Below are 19,768 nucleotides of genomic sequence, written 5' to 3'. Positions count from 1 at the left end.
TCAAATTTTACACACTTGACTATACTACTAATTGTACTGCTAGTGCAAAATTTCAACCAAATTGGGCCAAAACTCTGGCTTCTGGGGCCATATAAGTTCATATCGGGCGAAAAATATATATGGAAGCTATATCTAAATCTGAACCGATTTCAATCAAATTTGGCACCCATGACTACACTACCAATTGCACTCCTTGTGCAAAATTTCAAGCTAATCGGGATAAAACTCTGTCTTCTGGGTCCATATAAGTGTATATCAGGCGAAAGATATATATGGGAGCTATATCTAAATCTGAATCGATTTCAACCAAATTTGGCACGCATAGCTACAATGCTAAATCTACTCCCTGTGCAAAATTTCAACCAAATTGGGCCAAAACTCTGGCTTTTAGGACCATATAAGTCCATATCGGGCGAAAGATATATATGGGAGCTATATCTAAATCCGATTTCAATCAAATTTTGCACACTTGACTATACGACTAAGTGTTATGTTTGTACAAAATTTCAAGCAAATCGGTATAAAACTCTGGCTGCTGGGTCCATATTAGTGCATATCGGGCGAAAGATATATATGGGAGCAATATCTAAATCTGAACCGATTTCTTCCAAAATCAATAGGGTTCTATTCTGACCCAAATTGGGAACATGTGCCAAATTTGAGGCGATTGGACTTAAATTGCGACCTAGACTTTGGTCACAAAAATATGTTCACAGACAGACGGACGGACGGACAGACAGACATGGTTATATCGACTCAGGGACCCACCCTGAGCATTATTGCCAAAGACACCATGTGTCTATCTCGTCTCCTTCTGGGTGTTACAAACACCCAAGCCAAATCTGGTGGTCCGTTTATATGGGGGCTATATGTAAAAGTGGTCCGATATGGCCCATTTGCAATATCATCCGACCTACATCAATAACAGCTACTTGTGCCGAGTTTCAAGTCGATAGCTTGTTTCGTTCGGAAGTTAGCGTGATTTTCACGGAAGGACGGATATACGGGTAGACGGATGGATATCGGTAGATCGACTCAGAATTTTACCACGACCCAGAATATTTTATTATATACCATCTAGCATTAATTATTATGTACCATCTAGCATTCATGCAAAAATTGGTCCATATCGGTCCATAATTATATATAGCACCCATATAAACCGAACCCGAAATTTGCCTCTTGGAAGAACAAATCTTATCTGATCCGTTTGAAATTTGGTACTTGATGTTTTTTATGCTCTCCAATGACGATGTAAAAATTTGTTCATATAAAGGGTGATTCTTTTGAGATTAGGATTTTCATGCATTAGTATTTGACAGATCACGTGGGATTTCAGACATGGTGTCAAAGAGAAAGATGCTCAGTATGCTTTGACATTTCATCATGAATAGACTTACTAACGAGCAACGCTTGCAAATCATTGAATTTTATTACCAAAATCAGTGGCAGAAAATCCGCTTTTTTATCGACAAATTTTGTTCAGCGATGAGGCTCATTTCTGGTTGAATGGCTACGTAAATAAGCAAAATTGCCGCATTTGGAGTGAAGAGCAACCAGAAGCCGTTCAAGAACTGCCCATGCATCCCGAAAAATGCACTGTTTGGTGTGGTTTGTACGCTGGTGGAATCATTGGACCGTATTTTTTCAAAGATGCTGTTGGACGCAACGTTACGGTGAATGGCGATCGCTATCGTTCGATGCTAACAAACTTTTTGTTGCCAAAAATGGAAGAACTGAACTTGGTTGACATGTGGTTTCAACAAGATGGCGCTACATGCCACACAGCTCGCGATTCTATGGCCATTTTGAGGGAAAACTTCGGAGAACAATTCATCTCAAGAAATGGACCGGTAAGTTGGCCACCAAGATCATGCGATTTGACGCCTTTAGACTATTTTTTGTGGGGCTACGTCAAGTCTAAAGTCTACAGAAATAAGCCAGCAACTATTCCAGCTTTGGAAGACAACATTTCCGAAGAAATTCGGGCTATTCCGGCCGAAATGCTCGAAAAAGTTGCCCAAAATTGGACTTTCCGAATGGACCACCTAAGACGCAGCCGCGGTTAACATTTAAATGAAATTATCTTCAAAAAGTAAATGTCATGGACCAATCTAACGTTTCAAATAAAGAACCGATGAGATTTTGCAAATTTTATGCGTTTTTTTTTAAAAAAAAGTTATCAAGCTCTTAACAAATCACCCTTTATATCCTCCATATTAACTAATCCCCAGATTTGAAGACTGGAGTCTCTTGGAAGGGCAAATTTCATCCGATCCGGATAAAATTTGGTACGTGATGCTAGCATATGCCCTAAAATATCCATGCAAAAATGTATACATATGGGTCTATAATTTTATATAGCCCCATATAAACCGGTCCCTAGGTTTGACCACAGAAGCGTCTTGCAAGATACAGTTGAAATTTGGTGCGTTATGTTAGTATATGCCCTCTTATAACCATGTCTATAATAATATATTGGCTCCATGTAAACCGAAAACCAAATTTGACCACCGAGACCTTTTGGAAGAGCAAATTTCATTCGTTCCGGTTGAAATTTGGCTCTGTAATAGCCATATCAATTCATAAATATTTATAGACTCCTCTATATAAAACAATGAAGAACTAAAGAGGCATACCTAGATATTTTTATACCCACCACCATAGGATGGGGGGTATATTAACTTTGTCATTCCGTTTGTAACACATCGAAATATTGCTCTAAGACCCCATAAAGTATATATATTCTGGGTCGTGGTGAAATTCTGAGTCGATCTGAGCATGTCCGTCCGTCCGTCCGTCCGTCTGTTGAAATCACGCTAACTTCCGAACGAAACAAGCTATCAGCTTGAAACTTGGCACAAGTAGTTGTTATTGATGTAGGTCGGATGGTATTGCAAATGGGCCATATCGTTCCACTTTTACGTATAGCCCCCATATAAACGGACCCCAAAATTTGGCTTGCGAGGCCTCTAAGAGAAGCAAATTTCATCCGATCCGGCTGAAATTTGGTACATGGAGTTAGTATATGGTCTCTAACAACCATGCAAAAATTGGTCCACATCGGTCCATAATTATATATAGCCCCCATATAAACCGATCCCCCGATTTGGCTTGCAAGGCCCCTAAGAGAAGCAAATTTCATCCGATCCGGCTGAAATTTGGTACATGGTGTTAGTATATGGTCTCTAACAACCATGCAAAAATTGGTCCACATCGGTCCATAATTATATATAGCCCCCATATAAACCGATCCCCCGATTTGGCTTGCGAGGCCTCTAAGAGAAGCAAATTTCATCCGATCCGGCTGAAATTTGGTATACGGTGTAAATATATGGTCTCGAACAATCATGCAAAAATTAGTCCACATCGGTCCATAATTATATATAGCCCCCATATAAACCGATCCCCCGATTTGGCTTGCGAGGCCTCTAAGAGAAGCAAATTTCATCCGATCCGGCTGAAATTTGGTACGTTATGTTAGTATATGGTATCTAACAACCATGCAAAAATTGGTGCACATCGGTTCATAATTATATATAGCCCCCATATAAACCGATCACCAGATTTGACCTCCGGAACCTCTTGGAAGACCAAAATTCATCTTATTGAGTTCAAATTTGGTACGTGGTGTTAATTTATGGCCTCAAACTCCCATGCAAAAATTGGTCGATATCGGTCCATAATTATATATAGGCCCCATATAAACCGATCCCCAGATTTGACCTCCAGAGCCCCTTGGAAGAGCAAAATTCTTCCCATTCGGTTGAAATTTGGTACGTGATGTTAGTATATGGTATCCAACAACCATGCAGGAATTGGTTCCTATCAGTCCATAATTATATATAGTTTCCATATAAACCGATCCCCAGATTTGACCTCCGGTGCCTTTTGGAGAAGCAAAATTCATCCGATCTGCTTGAAATTTGGTACGTGATGGTAGTATATGATATTTAACAACCATGCCAAAAGTGGTCCATATCAGTACATAATCGTACAGCCCCATATAAACCGATCCCGAGATTTGGTTTTGGAACCTCTTGGAGGAGCACATTTCATCCGATTGAGTTGAAATTTGGTACATTGTGCTAGTATATGGTCGTTAACAACCATGTCTAACTAGGTCCATATCGGTCTATAGTTATATATGGCCCTCAGATAAATCGATCCCCAATCACACAAAAATTGGTCCATATCAAGTTCATAATGCAGCCCGATTAATAGTTCATAATTGTATATAGCCCCCATATAAGCGACCCCCATATTTCAGTTCTGGCTCTCTGCGTACAAAAAGTCCATATCGATTCGTAATTATTTGTAGACTTAACTATACATAACTTTTTTGTCTAATATATACCATGTATGGACTAAATCATAATTTAGAAAACGATGTTAAGAAGTTTTAAGATACCACAACCCAAGTAATTCGATTGTGGATGATAGTCTTTCGTAGAAGTTTCTACGCAATCCATGGTGGTGGGTACATAAGATTCGGCCTGGCCGAACTTGCGGCCGTATATACTTGTTTTTTTTTTTTTTTGCCTTTTTATACCTTCCACCATAGGATGGAGGGTATATCAACTTTGTAATTCCGTTTGTAACACATCGAAATATTACGAAATAAAGTATATATATTCTGGGTCGTGGTGAAATTCTGAGTCGATCTAGCTACGTCAGTCCGCCTGTTGAAATCACGCTAACTTCCGATCACGCTAAATCGACTTGAAACTTGGCATAAGTAGTTGTTATTGATGTAGGTCGGATGGTATTGCAAATGGGCCACATCGGATCACTTTTACGTATAGCCCCCATATAAACCGATCCCCAGATTTGAACTCTGGAGCCTCTTGGAGGAGCAAAATTTATCCGATCCGGCTGATATTTGGTATGTGGTGTTAGTATATAGTCTCTAACAACCATGCAAAAATTGGTCCACATCGGTCCATAATTATATATAGCCCCCATATAAATCGATCCCCAGATTTGACGTCTGGAGCCCATTGGAGGAGCAAAATTTATCCGATCCGGTTGAAATTTGGTAAGTGGTGTTAGCATATGGTCTCTAACAACCATGCAAAAATTGGTCCATATCGGTCCATAATTATATATAGTCCCCATATAAATCGATCCCCATATTTGACGTCTGGAGCCCCTTGGAGGAGCAAAATTTATCCGATCCGGTTGAAATTTGGTACGTGGTTTTAGTATATGGTTTCTAACAACCGTGCAAAAATTGGTCCATATCGGATCATAATTATATATAGCCCCCATAAAAACCGATCCCCAGACTTGACCTCTGGAGCCCCTTGGAGGAGCAAAATTTATCCGATTCGTTTAATATTTGGTAGTTGGTGTTAGTATATGGTCTCTAATAACCATGCAAATATTGATCCATAAGTATATATAGCCCCCATATAAACCGATCCCCAAATTTGAGGAGGAGCAAAATTCATCCGATTCGGTTGAAATTTGGTACATTGCGCTAGTATATGGCCACTAACAACCATGCCAAAATTGGTCCATATCGGGCTAAAGTTATATATAGCCCATCCGCAATCACACAAAAATTGGTCCATATCGGTTCATAATCAATTTTATATCTATAGAATTTTTGTCAAAATTTTATTACTATAGAAAATTTGTCAAAATTTTATTACTGCAGAAAATTTTGTCAACATTTTTTTACTATAGAAAATTTTGTCACAATTTTATTACTATAGAAAATTTTGTCACGATTTATTTCTATAGAAAATCTTGTCAACATTTTATTTTTATAGAAAATTTTGTCAAAATTTTATTTCTATAGAAAATTTTGTCAAAATTTTATTTCTATAGAAAATTTTGTCAAAATTTTTTCAAAATTGTATTACTATCGAAAATTTTGTCAACATTTTATTTCTATAGAAATTTTTCTCAGAATTTTATTTCTATAGAAAATTTTTTATTGCTATATAAATTTTGTCAAACTGAATTATATACATATTTCATCGGACTTTTTTAGTTTAATATATACCACGTGTGGACTAACTTACAATTTAGAAGACGGTGTTAGGAATTTTTAAGATACCTTGCCATTGGCAAGTGTTACCGCAAATTTCTACGCAATCCATGGTGGAGGGTACATAAGATTCGGGCTGGCCGAACTTACAGCCATATATACTTGTTTGATACAGCGTTGCCAATTTAGTTTTTTTCCCGCTAGATTTGGTTTTTTTTTTGGAGACGTTTAGCGGGAAAAAAATGCATTTAGCTTTTAGCTTTTTTTCTGGTTTTTTTTCATGACCCTTTTAGCTATTTTTGGCTTTTTTTATTTTCGACATGTTTCTATTGAAATATGGATAAATCGGCGTTTTTATCTAAGCCTTGCTGCAAGTAAAGGGTGATTCTTTTGAGGTTAGGATTTTCATGCATTAGTATTTGACAGATCACGTGGGATTTCAGACATGGTGTCAAAGAGAAAGATGCTCAGTATGCTTTGACATTTCATCATGAATAGACTTACGATCTGCCACAACGTCGAATTTTCAGTGAATGGGCCCTAGAAAAGTTGGCAGAAAATCCGCTTTTTTATCGACAAATTTTGTTCAGCGATGAGGCTCATTTCTGGTTGAATGGCTACGTAAATAAGCAAAATTGCCGCATTTGGAGTGAAGAGCAACCAGAAGCCGTTCAAGAACTGCCCATGCATCCCGAAAAATGCACTGTTTGGTGTGGTTTGTACGCTGGTGGAATCATTGGACCGTATTTTTTCAAAGATGCTGTTGGATGCAACGTTACGGTGAATGGCGATCGCTATCGTTCGATGCTAACAAACTTTTTGTTGCCAAAAATGGAAGAACTGAACTTGGTTGACATGTGGTTTCAACAAGATGGCGCTACATGCCACACAGCGCGATTCTATGGCCATTTTGAGGGAAAACTTCGGAGAACAATTCAACTCAAGAAATGGACCGGTAAGTTGGCCACCAAGATCATGCGATTTGACGCCTTTAGACTATTTTTTGTGGGGCTACGTCAAGTCTAAAGTCTACAGAAATAAGCCAGCAACTATTCCAGCTTTGGAAGACAACATTTCCGAAGAAATTCGGGCTATTCCGGCCGAAATGCTCGAAAAAGTTGCCCAAAATTGGACTTTCCGAATGGACCACCTAAGACGCAGCCGCGGTCAACATTTAAATGAAATTATCTTCAAAAAGTAAATGTCATGGACCAATCTAACGTTTCAAATAAAGAACCGATGAGATTTTGCAAATTTTATGCGTTTTTTTTTTTAAAAAAGTTATCAAGCTCTTAACAAATCACCCTTTATAAGTGTTTCCACATATTTCAAAGCTCAGTTGAAACATTAATAATGAGTCCAGCCGTTATGCGGGCATTTTTGTAGCAAATACACCTTGTTGTAAAGTTTTTTCATTATATACATAAAAGTTATCGTAAACTTTAAATCTACTATTACCATACAAATTTGTTAGATATACTGTCAGTAAATTATTGGGAATATTATCATTTGACTCGTTTATCCTTTTTATGTTATTATAATATTCTAAAGTTATTACGATATTACTAAATTAAAATAGTAGATGTGAATAGCTTTGTACACTGAAAAAATATTGTCGTCTCCTTAAAATACGAACGCGAATTTTGGTTATAATTGCATTTGTGAATTTCTTTTATATAAACTGTTTTCCTTGTCCAAAAGACGATACAGTCGTTTTGTCCTTATAATTAAGTGATTCAACTTAAAAATGGGTATGTTTTCATGAAAGAAGGAAGAATTAATGAAATAGTCTTCAAATGTGAGGAGTTTTTGCATCTTAACCACAAACCAAAATAGCGTTCAAAAATAGAAGATGTTTTTCAACACTTTATTTTAAAAACGTATATATACAATAATTTCTACTTGAAGTCGAGTCTGAATTTGGAAATTTAAGTTGGCGTTAGCACGTTTTTAAAGCACTTTGATAGCTCATGAAGAAAAGGAAAATGTTTTTACTGGGAAATGTAAACTATAGGTATTTTCTACAATTTAAATAAAAGTAATGTATTTCGAATTTTTCACAATTTCAAATCCAAACTAAAATTTTATTTAAAAAAATGACAAATCATTTTTTTACCAAATCCAAAGCATGCTTAGATCATTTAATATTTTAAAATAACAAATAAATAAAATAGAGGTGTTGGGAAGGTAGCTCCCACAAAACCAAGGACTTCCAGTAAAAAATTTGTGATAGTGATCAAAATGTATCGAATACGCAAACAGAGCTAATATGCCTTAGATATTGTTACAGTCGCACAGAAGTGGAATTAAAATGAAAATAATATGCATTGTAAGTGAAATAAAGCCTTTAAGTTTGTTAAATTTCAATCAAAAATGTGACTTTTGTTACAAAAAAATTTAGCTATTTTTTTTTAGCATTTTTTAGCATTTTTTTGCTATTTTTTTTGGGCAAATCTAGCGGTTTTTGGTGAAACAATTCTGGCAACGCTGGTTTGATATAACATTTTGTCAGCTCTAATCAGCTTTTTATTTTGAATTATTTTAGTGATATTTGTCCCTATGTTTTTATCCCATTAAAAAACTACTTTTTTTATTTTTAATTTAATTTTTTTTGTATTAAATTTACAGTCTTTTCGAATAACGAATAAAATTAGCTTAGAATATTTTTGGAGTATTAATGGTGGATGGCATTTGGAACAAAACTTTGGTTTCGACAACTTAAGAGTGCACCCCACTTCGTGTATCTAATATATGCGACATTTTTTCATTGGATTCATTTTACTTCCCTCGGGACATTGAAATGCCTTGGCAAAACCTTCCATATTCATGGCTATTTGTTGTAAACGTACAGCATCGGTATCATGATCTTCAAATTGTGTTGTTTTACGACCACAAAAAAATTGCGAAAGATTTAAAAAGAACAGTCTAGGCCAGGGAATATTCATGTATGTACGATCAGTATCCCAATTGTAAAGACGCATATAGGCATGATAGGCAACACGAACTCCCACTAAATCGGCAATACGCTCATCAATGGCATCCGTATCTTGTTGCTCATACATACACTCAATGGCATTTTGAAGGCCCATACTATCCAATATTCCAGAATCTATGGGACGTATAAATCCATTACTATCAAATTGAAGACCTGTGGAATCAATGGCATGGGTATACTCGTGGGCCAAAAGGAAGCCGAGCAAGGACCATACGAAGAGCGGATCATAGTCATAATGATAGATGGGTGTTTGTAGGAAACCCATAGGGATAATTACCCTATGTTGTGTGGGCACATAAATTGGAGCCGACGAGCTACCCACACGATTATCATTGGCTATGAAAAATGTCTGATTCTGGGCATAGACTAGGGATTTGCGGAAACGATGCTGTAGCAGCAGCATTTGATTTTTATAATAATTCCTAAGATCCAAGTGGGGTACCTCCTGATAGAACTGCTCTATGTCGGCAATTCGAAAATGTTCTGGGAGATTACCCAAATTTATGGTGATGCTAAGTAATTTACTCTCCACTTCGGATAGTTGTGATTGAGTTAAGTTTAGATTGTTCGCGGCCAGGACGTCCACGTAGTAATACAAAAGTTTATGAGATAATGAAGTCACTTCCTGATTATAAATCTTAGCCTGCGGCCTATAGATATAGTCGAAGTATAGATAATTAACAGCCAAATCCATTTTCTTTCTCAAATCCTTGATACAATCCAGTTTCTTAAAATCTCCCGTGGAATCCACTATCAAATACATGAGGAATTTCATCATTAAATAATTACAGACATTTTGGGGTTCTTTGGGTGCCCATTCTTTGGTCATAAGAAACTCGAAATATTCCACATCATGTAGGGCTACATAGTCCTCCTCTTGTATGCCATGATGACTCAAGAGATTTTCCAAATATGTGGCCAAAGGTGGATATTTTTCTTTAAGATCCCTGAAACTGAGTTTTAGAGGATCACTTTCTTCTGATTCGGAAAAATTTTGATAACGTTTATGCCATTTCTCTTGATTTCTCATCGATTTCATAGCATACTCTTCGGCGGTTAGCTTAGGTAAACCTAAAGCTCCCAGCATTGCCATATACGCAGCAGGTGACAAATCATCCTCTGGTCCAACATTGGGCATTTCCAATAGGATTTGTAAAGATCCATTGCGGCTTGTTTGAATTTCGTAACGTATGATGACATTATTGAAGCCATATCCCTGCAGTCGTCCCAGTAGGGCAAACATATCAAAGGATCCATTTGTCCATTCGTTTACTTGAAATTCCGTCTCACCCCTATGATAGGCATGTAACTCTTCCATCACAGGCCATTCTAAGCCAGAGTCGGGTTTCAATTCTTCAAAATATCTTGAAAGATTTCTTTGGCCTTCCGTTATACAGGATTCGTAATAGATTCGGGTCTTCTCCACAAAATTTTGACATCCCTCCTTGGCTTCATGGGGAAATTGACGATAAGACGATTCCATAATATTCAATAATCTCTTATTCATTTTATAATCCATTAGACTTGTGACCTCCTGGTATTGGGGATCGGGATGATGCTCCTCCCAGTTGTTACACGCATAGCTATAGAAATCATCACATGGATCAACTGTATGATCTATGGACATTTGAATTTGCCTTAATTGGTATTGAGTCCAGTCATTACCACCTCGAGCTTGACTCCATTCTATAGTTGCCAATAGATATAGAGTATAACTTGCTAATTTGTAAAAATTCCCATAATCTATGAATATCATATTTTCGATTATCAATTTGTCAAATATTCCACTTTGGACTTCTATTCCAAAATATTTCAAATTTTCGTGATTCAAAAGTTTTTTATTTGTTTCATTCGAGCGCGCTTTTTTTTATATCACCGTAGTAATTCTTGATTTGTGTTTAAGCCACCGTTTTATGATCTCAACTGGAAGTATTGAATGAATTCCATTATTAATTTATACATGTATATTTACAAATATTCACAAGAATATTTATTCCGATTCATATACAGTGGGACAATAGGGATGATTTTTGGGAGGGCCTTATAGAAGACCCAGTGGATAGGGGATCATCCATTGGCTTGGCTAAGAATTTTCTCTGACATCATTGAAATTTTTAAGTCAAAAATTTTGCATGAGTAGTAAAAGTATTCGTATAGAGTGGCTGATATGTAATGCAACAATGTAAAACGACATATTTTTTTTTTAATTTTGTTTGTCAAAACCAAAAATTTCAAAAAAATAATATCAAGTTACAGAATCAGTTTTGATTTGTTCGAATTGGCCTTCAAACGGCCGACAAAGCCATAACACGCTGAACTATAGTGGCTCAGCAATATTTTGGGCCATCATATTTGTAATGGCTGATATGTATGGCTAATATCCCAACAAAAAATACTTCAGCAGCAAGACTTTAGTTGCGCTTTTTGGTTTACAATAAAGTAGGTAGTGCATCCACACTGCATGAATCGGTGGCAATAACGTTAACGAGGAATCAAACTAGTTTATGATCATTCGTTTACGTTATTGCAACCAATTCATGCAGTATAGATGCATGGAATGTAGTGTTGTTTTCCTTTCTATACTCAAGATTATATATCCCTTCTGAGCAATAATGCTATTGAAATGAGCAATTATATCAGCGCTATGTAGAAGCTGTTCTAAATCGGCTTACAATCCTGCTGAAATAGTGCTCCAAATTTTTGCTGGGATGTAATGCAACAAAATAAAACGCCATATTTTTAGTAATATCCCAAACCACATAGTGGTCAGACCCATATATACCGATCGACCGCTCGCATTAGTTTTTTTCCGCTCGATTTTGATGAAATGGGTAAATGGCGTTTTTTTGGTACAAGGACGAACGCAATAGAATTTTAAAAAATCGTTCAGATTGTGTTCATTTACTAACCGATCGGCGTCAAATTTGCCATAAAGTAATCTAATGGACCACACTTTAAGTGTGCAAAATCGGTTCAGATTTAGATATAGCTCATATCACAAAAAAAGTATAAAAACTAGCTCACTAAAAATAAAAACTTCATTAGGGAAGTTCAAAATCTTTGGATCCAATTAAACTTTTATTTGGGTGTGCACACACGGTTGGCACAGTTGGTAGAATTCTACCAAAAATGAAAGATTTTTTACTGTTCGGTAGATTAGTAGAATTATTGGTAATAACCCTCTCTAACTATGAAGTACACCACAAATTTTCTATAGAAATAAAACTTGGATAATATTTTCTATAGAAATAAATTTTTAACAAAATTGACAAAAGTTTCCATCAAAATTACACTTTTGACAAAATTTTCTATAAAAATACAATTCTGACAAAATTTTCTATACAAATAAAATTTTGACAAAATTTTCTATAGAAATAAAAATGTTTGTAGAATTCTACCAAAAATGGTAGATGTTTTACTGTTCGGTAGATTGTTAGAATTCTTGGTGATATTCCTCTCTAACTAAGAGGTACACCACAAATTTTCTATAGAAATAAAACTTGGATAATATTTTTTATAGAAATAAATTTTTAATAAAATTGACAAAAGTTTCCATCAAAATTACAATTTTGACAAAATTTTCTATAAAAATAAAATTCTGGCAAAATTTTCTATACAAATAAAATTTTGACAAAATTTTCCATAGAAATAAAAATGTTTGTAGAATTCTACCAAAAATGGTAGATTTTTTGCTGTTCGGTAGATTGTTAGAATTGACAAAATTTTCTATAAAAATAAAATTTTGACAACATTTTCTATACAAATAAAATTTTGACGATATTTTCTATAGAAATAAAATTTTGACAAAGTTTTCTATAGAAATAAAATTTTGACAAAATTTTCTATAGAAATAAAATGTTGACAAAATTTTCTATAGACATATAATTTTGACAAAATTTTCATTAGAAATAAAATTTTGACAAAATTTTCAATAGAAAAAAATTTTGACAACATTTTCTATAGAAATACAATTTTGACAAAATTTTCAATAAAAATAAAATGTTATCAACATATGCATATTCTATAGAAATACAATTTTCAGATTTAGATATAGCTCATATCACAAAATAAGAATAAAAACTTCATAAGAGAAGTTCAAAATCTTTGGATCCAATTAAACTTTTATATGGGTGTGCATAGAATTCTTGGTGATAATCCTCTCTAGCTAAGAGGCACACCACAAATTTTCTATAGAAATAAAACTTTGATAATATTTTCTATAGAAGTAAATTTTTAACAAAATTTTATATACACAAAATTTTCTATAGAAATAAAACTTTGACAAAATTTTCTACAAAATTAAAATTTTGACAAAATTTTCTACAAAAATTAAATTCTGACAAAAATTTCTATACCAATAAAATTTCGACAAAATTTTCTACAAAAATAAAATTCTGACAAAATTTTCTATACAAATAAAATTTTGAGAAAATTTTCTACAAAAATAAAATTTTGACAAAATTTTCTATACAAATAAAATTTTGACAAAATTTTCTATAGAAATAAATTTTTGACAAAGTTTTCTATAGAAATAAAATTTTGACAAAATTTTCTATAGAAATAAAATTTTGACAAAATTTTCTATAGACATAAAATTTTGACAAAATTTTCAATAGAAATAAAATTTTGACAAAATTTCAATAGAAAAAAATTTTGCCAATATTTTCTATAGAAATAAAATTTTGACAAAATTTTCAATAAAAATAAAGTGTTGATAACATATTCTATAGAAATACAATTTTCAGATTTAGATATAGCTCATATCACAAAAAAAGAATAAAAACTTCATAAGAGAAGTTCAAAATCTTTGGATCCAATTAAACTTTTATTTGGGTGTGCATAGAATTCTTGGTGATAATCCTCTCTAACTGAGAGGTACACCACAAATTTTCTATAGAAATAAAACTTGGATAATATTTTCTATAGAAATAAATTTTTAACAAAATTTTATATACACAAAATTTTCTATAGAAATAAAACTTAGACAAAATTAAAATTTTGACAAAATTTTCTATAGAAATAAAATTTTGACAAAATTTTCTATAGAAATAAAATTTTGACAATGTTTTCTATAGAAATAAAATTTTGGTGATATTCCTCTCTAACTAAGTGGTACACCTTAAACTTTCTATAGAAATAAAACTTGGATAATATTTCCTATAGAAATAAGTTTTTAACAAAATTTTATATAGACAAAATGTTCTATAGAAATAAATTTTTGACAAAGTTTTCTATACAAATAAAATTTTTACAAAATTTTCTATAGAAATAAAATGTTGACAACATTTTCTATAGAAATAAAATTTTGACAAAATTTTCTATAGAAATAAAATGTTGACAAAGTTTTCTATAGACATAAAATTTTGACAAAATTTTAAATAGAAATAAAATTTTGACAAAATTTTGACAATATTTTCTATAGAAATAAAATTTTGACAAAATTTTCAATAAAAATAAAGTGTTGATATCATATTCTACAGAAATACAATTTTCAGATTTAGATATAGCTCATATCACAAAAAAAGAATAAAAACTTCATAAGAGAAGTTCAAAATCTTTGGATCCAATTAAACTTTTATTTGGGTGTGCATAGAATTCTTGGTGATAGTCCTCTCTAACTGAGAGGTACACCACAAATTTTCTATAGAAATAAAACTTGGATAATATTTTCTATAGAAATAAATTTTTAACAAAATTTTATATACACCAAATTTTCTATAGAAATAAAACTTTGACAAAATTAAAATTTTGACAAAATTTTCTACAAAAACAAAATTTTAATAAAATTTTCTATAGAAATAAAATTTTGACAAAATTTTCTATAGAAATAAAATTTTTACAATGTTTTCTATAGAAATAAAATGTTGACAAAATTTTCTATAGAAATAAAATTTTGGTGATGTTCCTCTCTAACTAAGTGGTACCACCTTAAATTTTCTATAGAAATAAAACTTGGATAATATTTCCTATAGAAATAAGTTTTTAACAAAATTTTATATAGACAAAATGTTCTATAGAAATAAAATTCTGACAAAATTTTCTATACAAATAAAATTTTGACAAAATTTTCTATAGAAATAAAATGTTGACAAAACTTGGATAATATTTTCTATAGAAATAAAATTTTATATACACAAAATTTTCTATAGAAATAAAACTTTGACAAAATTAAAATTTTGACAAAATTTTCTACAAAAACAAAATTTTGACAAAATTTTCTATAGAAATAAAATTTTGACAAAATTTTCTATAGAAATAAAATTTTGACAATGTTTTCTATAGAAATAAAATTTTTACAAAATTTTCTATAGAAATAATATGTTGACAAAATTTTCAATAGAAATAAAATTTTGACAAAATTTTCAATAGAAATAAAATTTTGACAAAATTTTCAATAGAAATGAAATTTTGACCAAATTTTCTATAGAAATAAAATTTTGACAAAATTTTCTATAGAAATAAAATTTTGCTATAGAAATAATATTTTGACAAAAACTTCTATAGAAATAAAGTTTTGACAAAATTTCCAATAAAAATAAAATGTTGACAACATAGTATATAGAAATACAATTTTGCGATAAGATTTTTTTATTTTGTATTTTTTTTTAATTTTCTCAAAATTTTGGTTGATTATTTTTGGTTCGAGTGGAGTGGTGTGTGCATACCGAAATAAGTCTGAACCTAAAAAAACATAATGTTGATAATACAACATATTTTATTATTTTCCCAATAAACCATGGGCCCCCTAAATAAAAGGCCCTAATAAATGCCCGCATTCATTTTTAATTATTACTTAATAATATTCGTTTCAGATAAGAGAACTTCTTGATCTCCTCTCTGTTTTTGTTTTTATGAATGATTGACACTGAGGCGGTTGTATTACGCCAGCTTCTCCTGGCGCTTACTTTGTATGCGTAGAAATATAAAAAATAGTGTTGTCAATGTTGCTGTTTTAGACGTTGATTATACATCAATACAAATTGTTTATTAGACTCAAAAAATGTATTTAGATTCATCACTTAAGAAATCCATTTTGTCCATCACTTAAGGAATTTTGTATTGATTATGATTTAATGAATCCGCGTCTTTAAAATAAATATATACTAAAAATACAAAAAAAAATCATTTTTGCACTAAATGCCATTCTACATGAAAATCATTGATATTAATAACATTCACCCTTGTAAGTGTAATTCAAAATTTTATTTTCGAGCATTAGCATCACTTTCCCAAAGCAAATATTTTCAAACCCTCCCACCAACCTTCCTGTCTTTGTACGCTATTTTATATGTAAGTTTCTGAATGATTTCGTTTTCAATTCCGCCTTTGATTGCTCTCACATAATATTGGCCTGATTTTATGTTGCCAACAGAGAATCAGAAGTCATATGAATGTAGATACGTACCTCTTGATTTCATTAACACAATTCTGGGTTTACGAAGCTGGAATGTGTGTAAGTCAGTCATAAGGAAATAAATCAAGTTTTAAATTGCCGGCATTTTTCACATAATGTAAGTATCTCAAATTGTTTTGAATGAGAATATTAGGGTGGTTCGAGATCATTAGTCTTATATTGTATGGTGCAGGGTATATATACACAGAAACAACATGAATAAAATAAGTTTCAAATATAGTCGTCATTTTAGTCGGACTCCAGATTTCGCAAATAATTTTATAATTATGAATCTTTTCCAATATCTAAATCGATTTCAAACTAATTTGGCACAATTGACAACACTATAAACAGTACTCTTTGTGCAAAATTTTCTATAGAAATAAAATTAAAAAAAAAATCTATAGAAATAATTTCTTTTGAAATAAAATTTCGACAAAATTTTCTAAAGAAATAAAATTTTGGCAAAAATTTCTTTAGAGACAAAATTTTGAGAAAATTTGCTATAAAAATACAATTTTGACATAATTTTCTATAGAAATAAAATTTTTAAAAAAATTTCTATAGAAACATTTTCTATAAACAGTACTCTTTGTGCAAAATTTTCTATAGAAATAAAATTTTGACAACATGACAAAATTTTCTATAGAAATAAAATTAAAAAAAAAATCTATAGAAATAATTTCTATTGAAATAAAATTTCGACAAAATTTTCTAAAGAAATAAAATTTTGGCAAAAATTTCTTTAGAGACAAAATTTTGAGAAAATTTGCTATAAAAATACAATTTTGACATAATTTTCTATAGAAATAAAATTTTTAAAAAAATTTCTATAGAAATATTTTCTATTGAAATAAAATTTTGCCAAAATTTTCCTTTGAAATAAAATTTTGAAAAAATCTTTTTTAAAGATAAAATTTTGACCAATTTTCTATAGAAATAAAATTTTGACAAAATTTTCTATAAAAATAAAATTTTTATATAAATAAAATTTTGAGAAAACTTGCTACAAAAATAACATTTTTACAACATTTTCTATAAAAATAAAATTTTTATATAAATAAAATTTTGAAAAAATGTTCTATAGAAATAAAATTTTGACAAAATTTTCCTTTGAAATAAAATTTTGAAAAAATTTTTTTAGAGATAAAATTTGGAGAAAATTTGCTATAAAAATAAAATTTTTATAAAATTTTCTATACAAATAAAATTTGGACAAAATAAATAAATAAAATTTGGACGAAATAAAATTTTGAAAAAAATTTTCTTTAATTTTGAAACAATTTGCTATTGAAATAAATTTTGACAAAAGTTGAAATTTTTACTTAAAATTTTATTTATATTAAAATTTTTGTCAAAATTTTATTTATATTAAAATTGTTGTCAAAATTTTATTTATATTAAAACTGTTGTTAAAATTTTATTTCTATTACAACTTTTGTCAAAATTTATTTCAATAGCAAATTTTCTTTAAAAATAATATTTTGCCAAATTTTCTATAGAAATAAAATGTAGACAAAATTTTCTATAGAAATAAAATGTTAACAAAATTTTCTATAGAAATTAAACTTTGACAAAATTTCCTATAGAAAAAGTTTCTATTGAAATCAAATTCTGACAATATTTTCTATAGAAATAAAATTTTGACAAAATTCAAAATTTTCTATAGAAATAAAATTTTGATAAAATTCAAAATTTTCTATAAAAATAAAATTTTGATAAAATTCAAAATTTTCCATCGAAATAAAATTTTGAAAAATTTTTCTATAGAAATAAAATTTTGCCAAAATTTTCCATAGAAATAAAATTTTGACCAAATCTTCTTTTGATAAAAAATTTTTACCAATTTTTCTAAAAAACAAATTTAAAAAAAATTTCTATAGAAAATTTGCTATAGAAATAAATTTTCAATAGAAATAAAATATTGACAAACTTTTCTATAGAAATACAATTTAAACAAAATTTTTCTATAGAAACAAAATTTTTAAAACATTTTCTATTGAAACATAATTTCGACAAAATTTCGACAAAATTTCCTACAGAAATAAAATTTTGAAAAAAATTTTTCTGTAGAAATAAAATTTTAAAAAAATTTTCTATAAAAATAAGTTCCATTGAAATAAAATTCTGACCATATTTTCTATAGAAATAAAATATTGACAAAATTTTCTATACAAATAAAATTTTGCCAAAATTTTCCATAGAAATAAAACTTTGACAAAATCTTCTTTTTTATTTATTTATTTTATTTTATTGAACATTAATTCCATGATACATTTCATTTTATAGTAAATACCCACGAAGCCTAACAATTGGCTTGTCTGCAGGTTGAAATTCAGGATGTGATGTTACAATCGATTATTTCTAATAATATTTAAGGCTGTAGACTTAAGTTATAAATATATGTTTTTTTTTTTCATTTGCATGTCTAATTCAAAAATAGTTTTTTGATAATCTTGTTTCTAGTATACTTATTGTTGATATTTAAAATATTGGTGGGTATCTCATTCAGTGCTTGAGGTAATGCAACCGCTAGTGAGTATTTCCCATAATCATTTTTGAAGCTTGGAACTATATACCGTCCTTGTTGTCTTCTTCGCGTGTTCTGGGGATGATTGATTCGTTTGATCAAAGTTAAGTCTTCGCCGAATTCTTTGATTATTGTTGTTGTGTGAATTCCTTTTATATCTAAAAGTTTATGTTTTTTGTACAGGCTTTCGTTTACGACTGTGTTTCGTGCCGTTTGTATACTGGAGTGTTTATTTGTTTTTTCAAAGTTTCTGTTAAGAAGTTTTATTATTCTGTTTTGCGTTGATTGCAATGTTTTGCAGCATTTTGCGTTTCCCCATGCAGTTATACCATGCCGTATTTGCGATTCTGCAAGCGAGAAATACGCCTGTTTTAGTATGAAGTAAGGCGAACAATTGTTGAGATGGTACAGAGCAAACGCAGCTTTTCTTAATTTTTTTTGAACGCTGTTAATGTGTAATTTCCACTTAAAATTGTGATCAAGGGTTACGCCAAGATATTTATATTCTTCCACTAGCTCAAGTTTTGTTGAACATTCATCTACATAACCGTTTGTTGAAAATTGGCATGTTCTATGCAAGCATTCATTCGTGTGGTATATGATAGAGAAATTTGTCTTGGGTATATGTCTTGGCCGTATGTGCATTATTTTAGTTTTCTTTGCATTAATGACAAGACCTTTATCATGACACCATCTGGCTAGTAAGTTCAACTCTGATTGCATAGTTGCCACTGCATTGTCCAGTTGTTTATTTGTTACAACTATTGCCGTGTCATCCGCATAAGAAAAAGAAGTGCTTTGCGTTAATATTTCTGTCATTGCGTTGGTGTATAGAATGTATAATAATGGGCC

General features: G+C 31.0%; 2 protein-coding genes across 2 annotated transcripts in view; one reads left to right on the top strand and one right to left on the bottom strand.

The window, feature by feature from the left end:
* Positions 1–19,768, top strand: part of DIP-epsilon (Dpr-interacting protein epsilon) — a 332,816-nt gene that overhangs the window by 279,962 nt on the left and 33,086 nt on the right. The gene's annotated exons all lie outside the window — the stretch shown is intronic.
* Positions 8,467–10,900, bottom strand: LOC142224216 (membrane metallo-endopeptidase-like 1). Its single transcript, XM_075293991.1, has one exon. It carries the CDS (start codon positions 10,747–10,749, stop codon positions 8,743–8,745), a length of 2,007 nt encoding a protein of 668 aa, XP_075150106.1. The 5' UTR covers positions 10,750–10,900; the 3' UTR covers positions 8,467–8,742.

Source organism: Haematobia irritans, chromosome 2 (genome assembly GCF_050003625.1).
Source record: "Haematobia irritans isolate KBUSLIRL chromosome 2, ASM5000362v1, whole genome shotgun sequence".
NCBI lineage: Eukaryota > Metazoa > Arthropoda > Insecta > Diptera > Muscidae > Haematobia > Haematobia irritans.
The sequence above is the reverse complement of the archived record's forward strand: the minus strand, read 5'-3'. Positions and strand labels throughout refer to the sequence as shown.

Bases quoted from the DNA above. Each gene is read 5' to 3' on its own strand.
- LOC142224216 (XM_075293991.1), bottom strand. From the start codon at position 10,749: ATGATATTCATAGATTATGGGAATTTTTACAAATTAGCAAGTTATACT.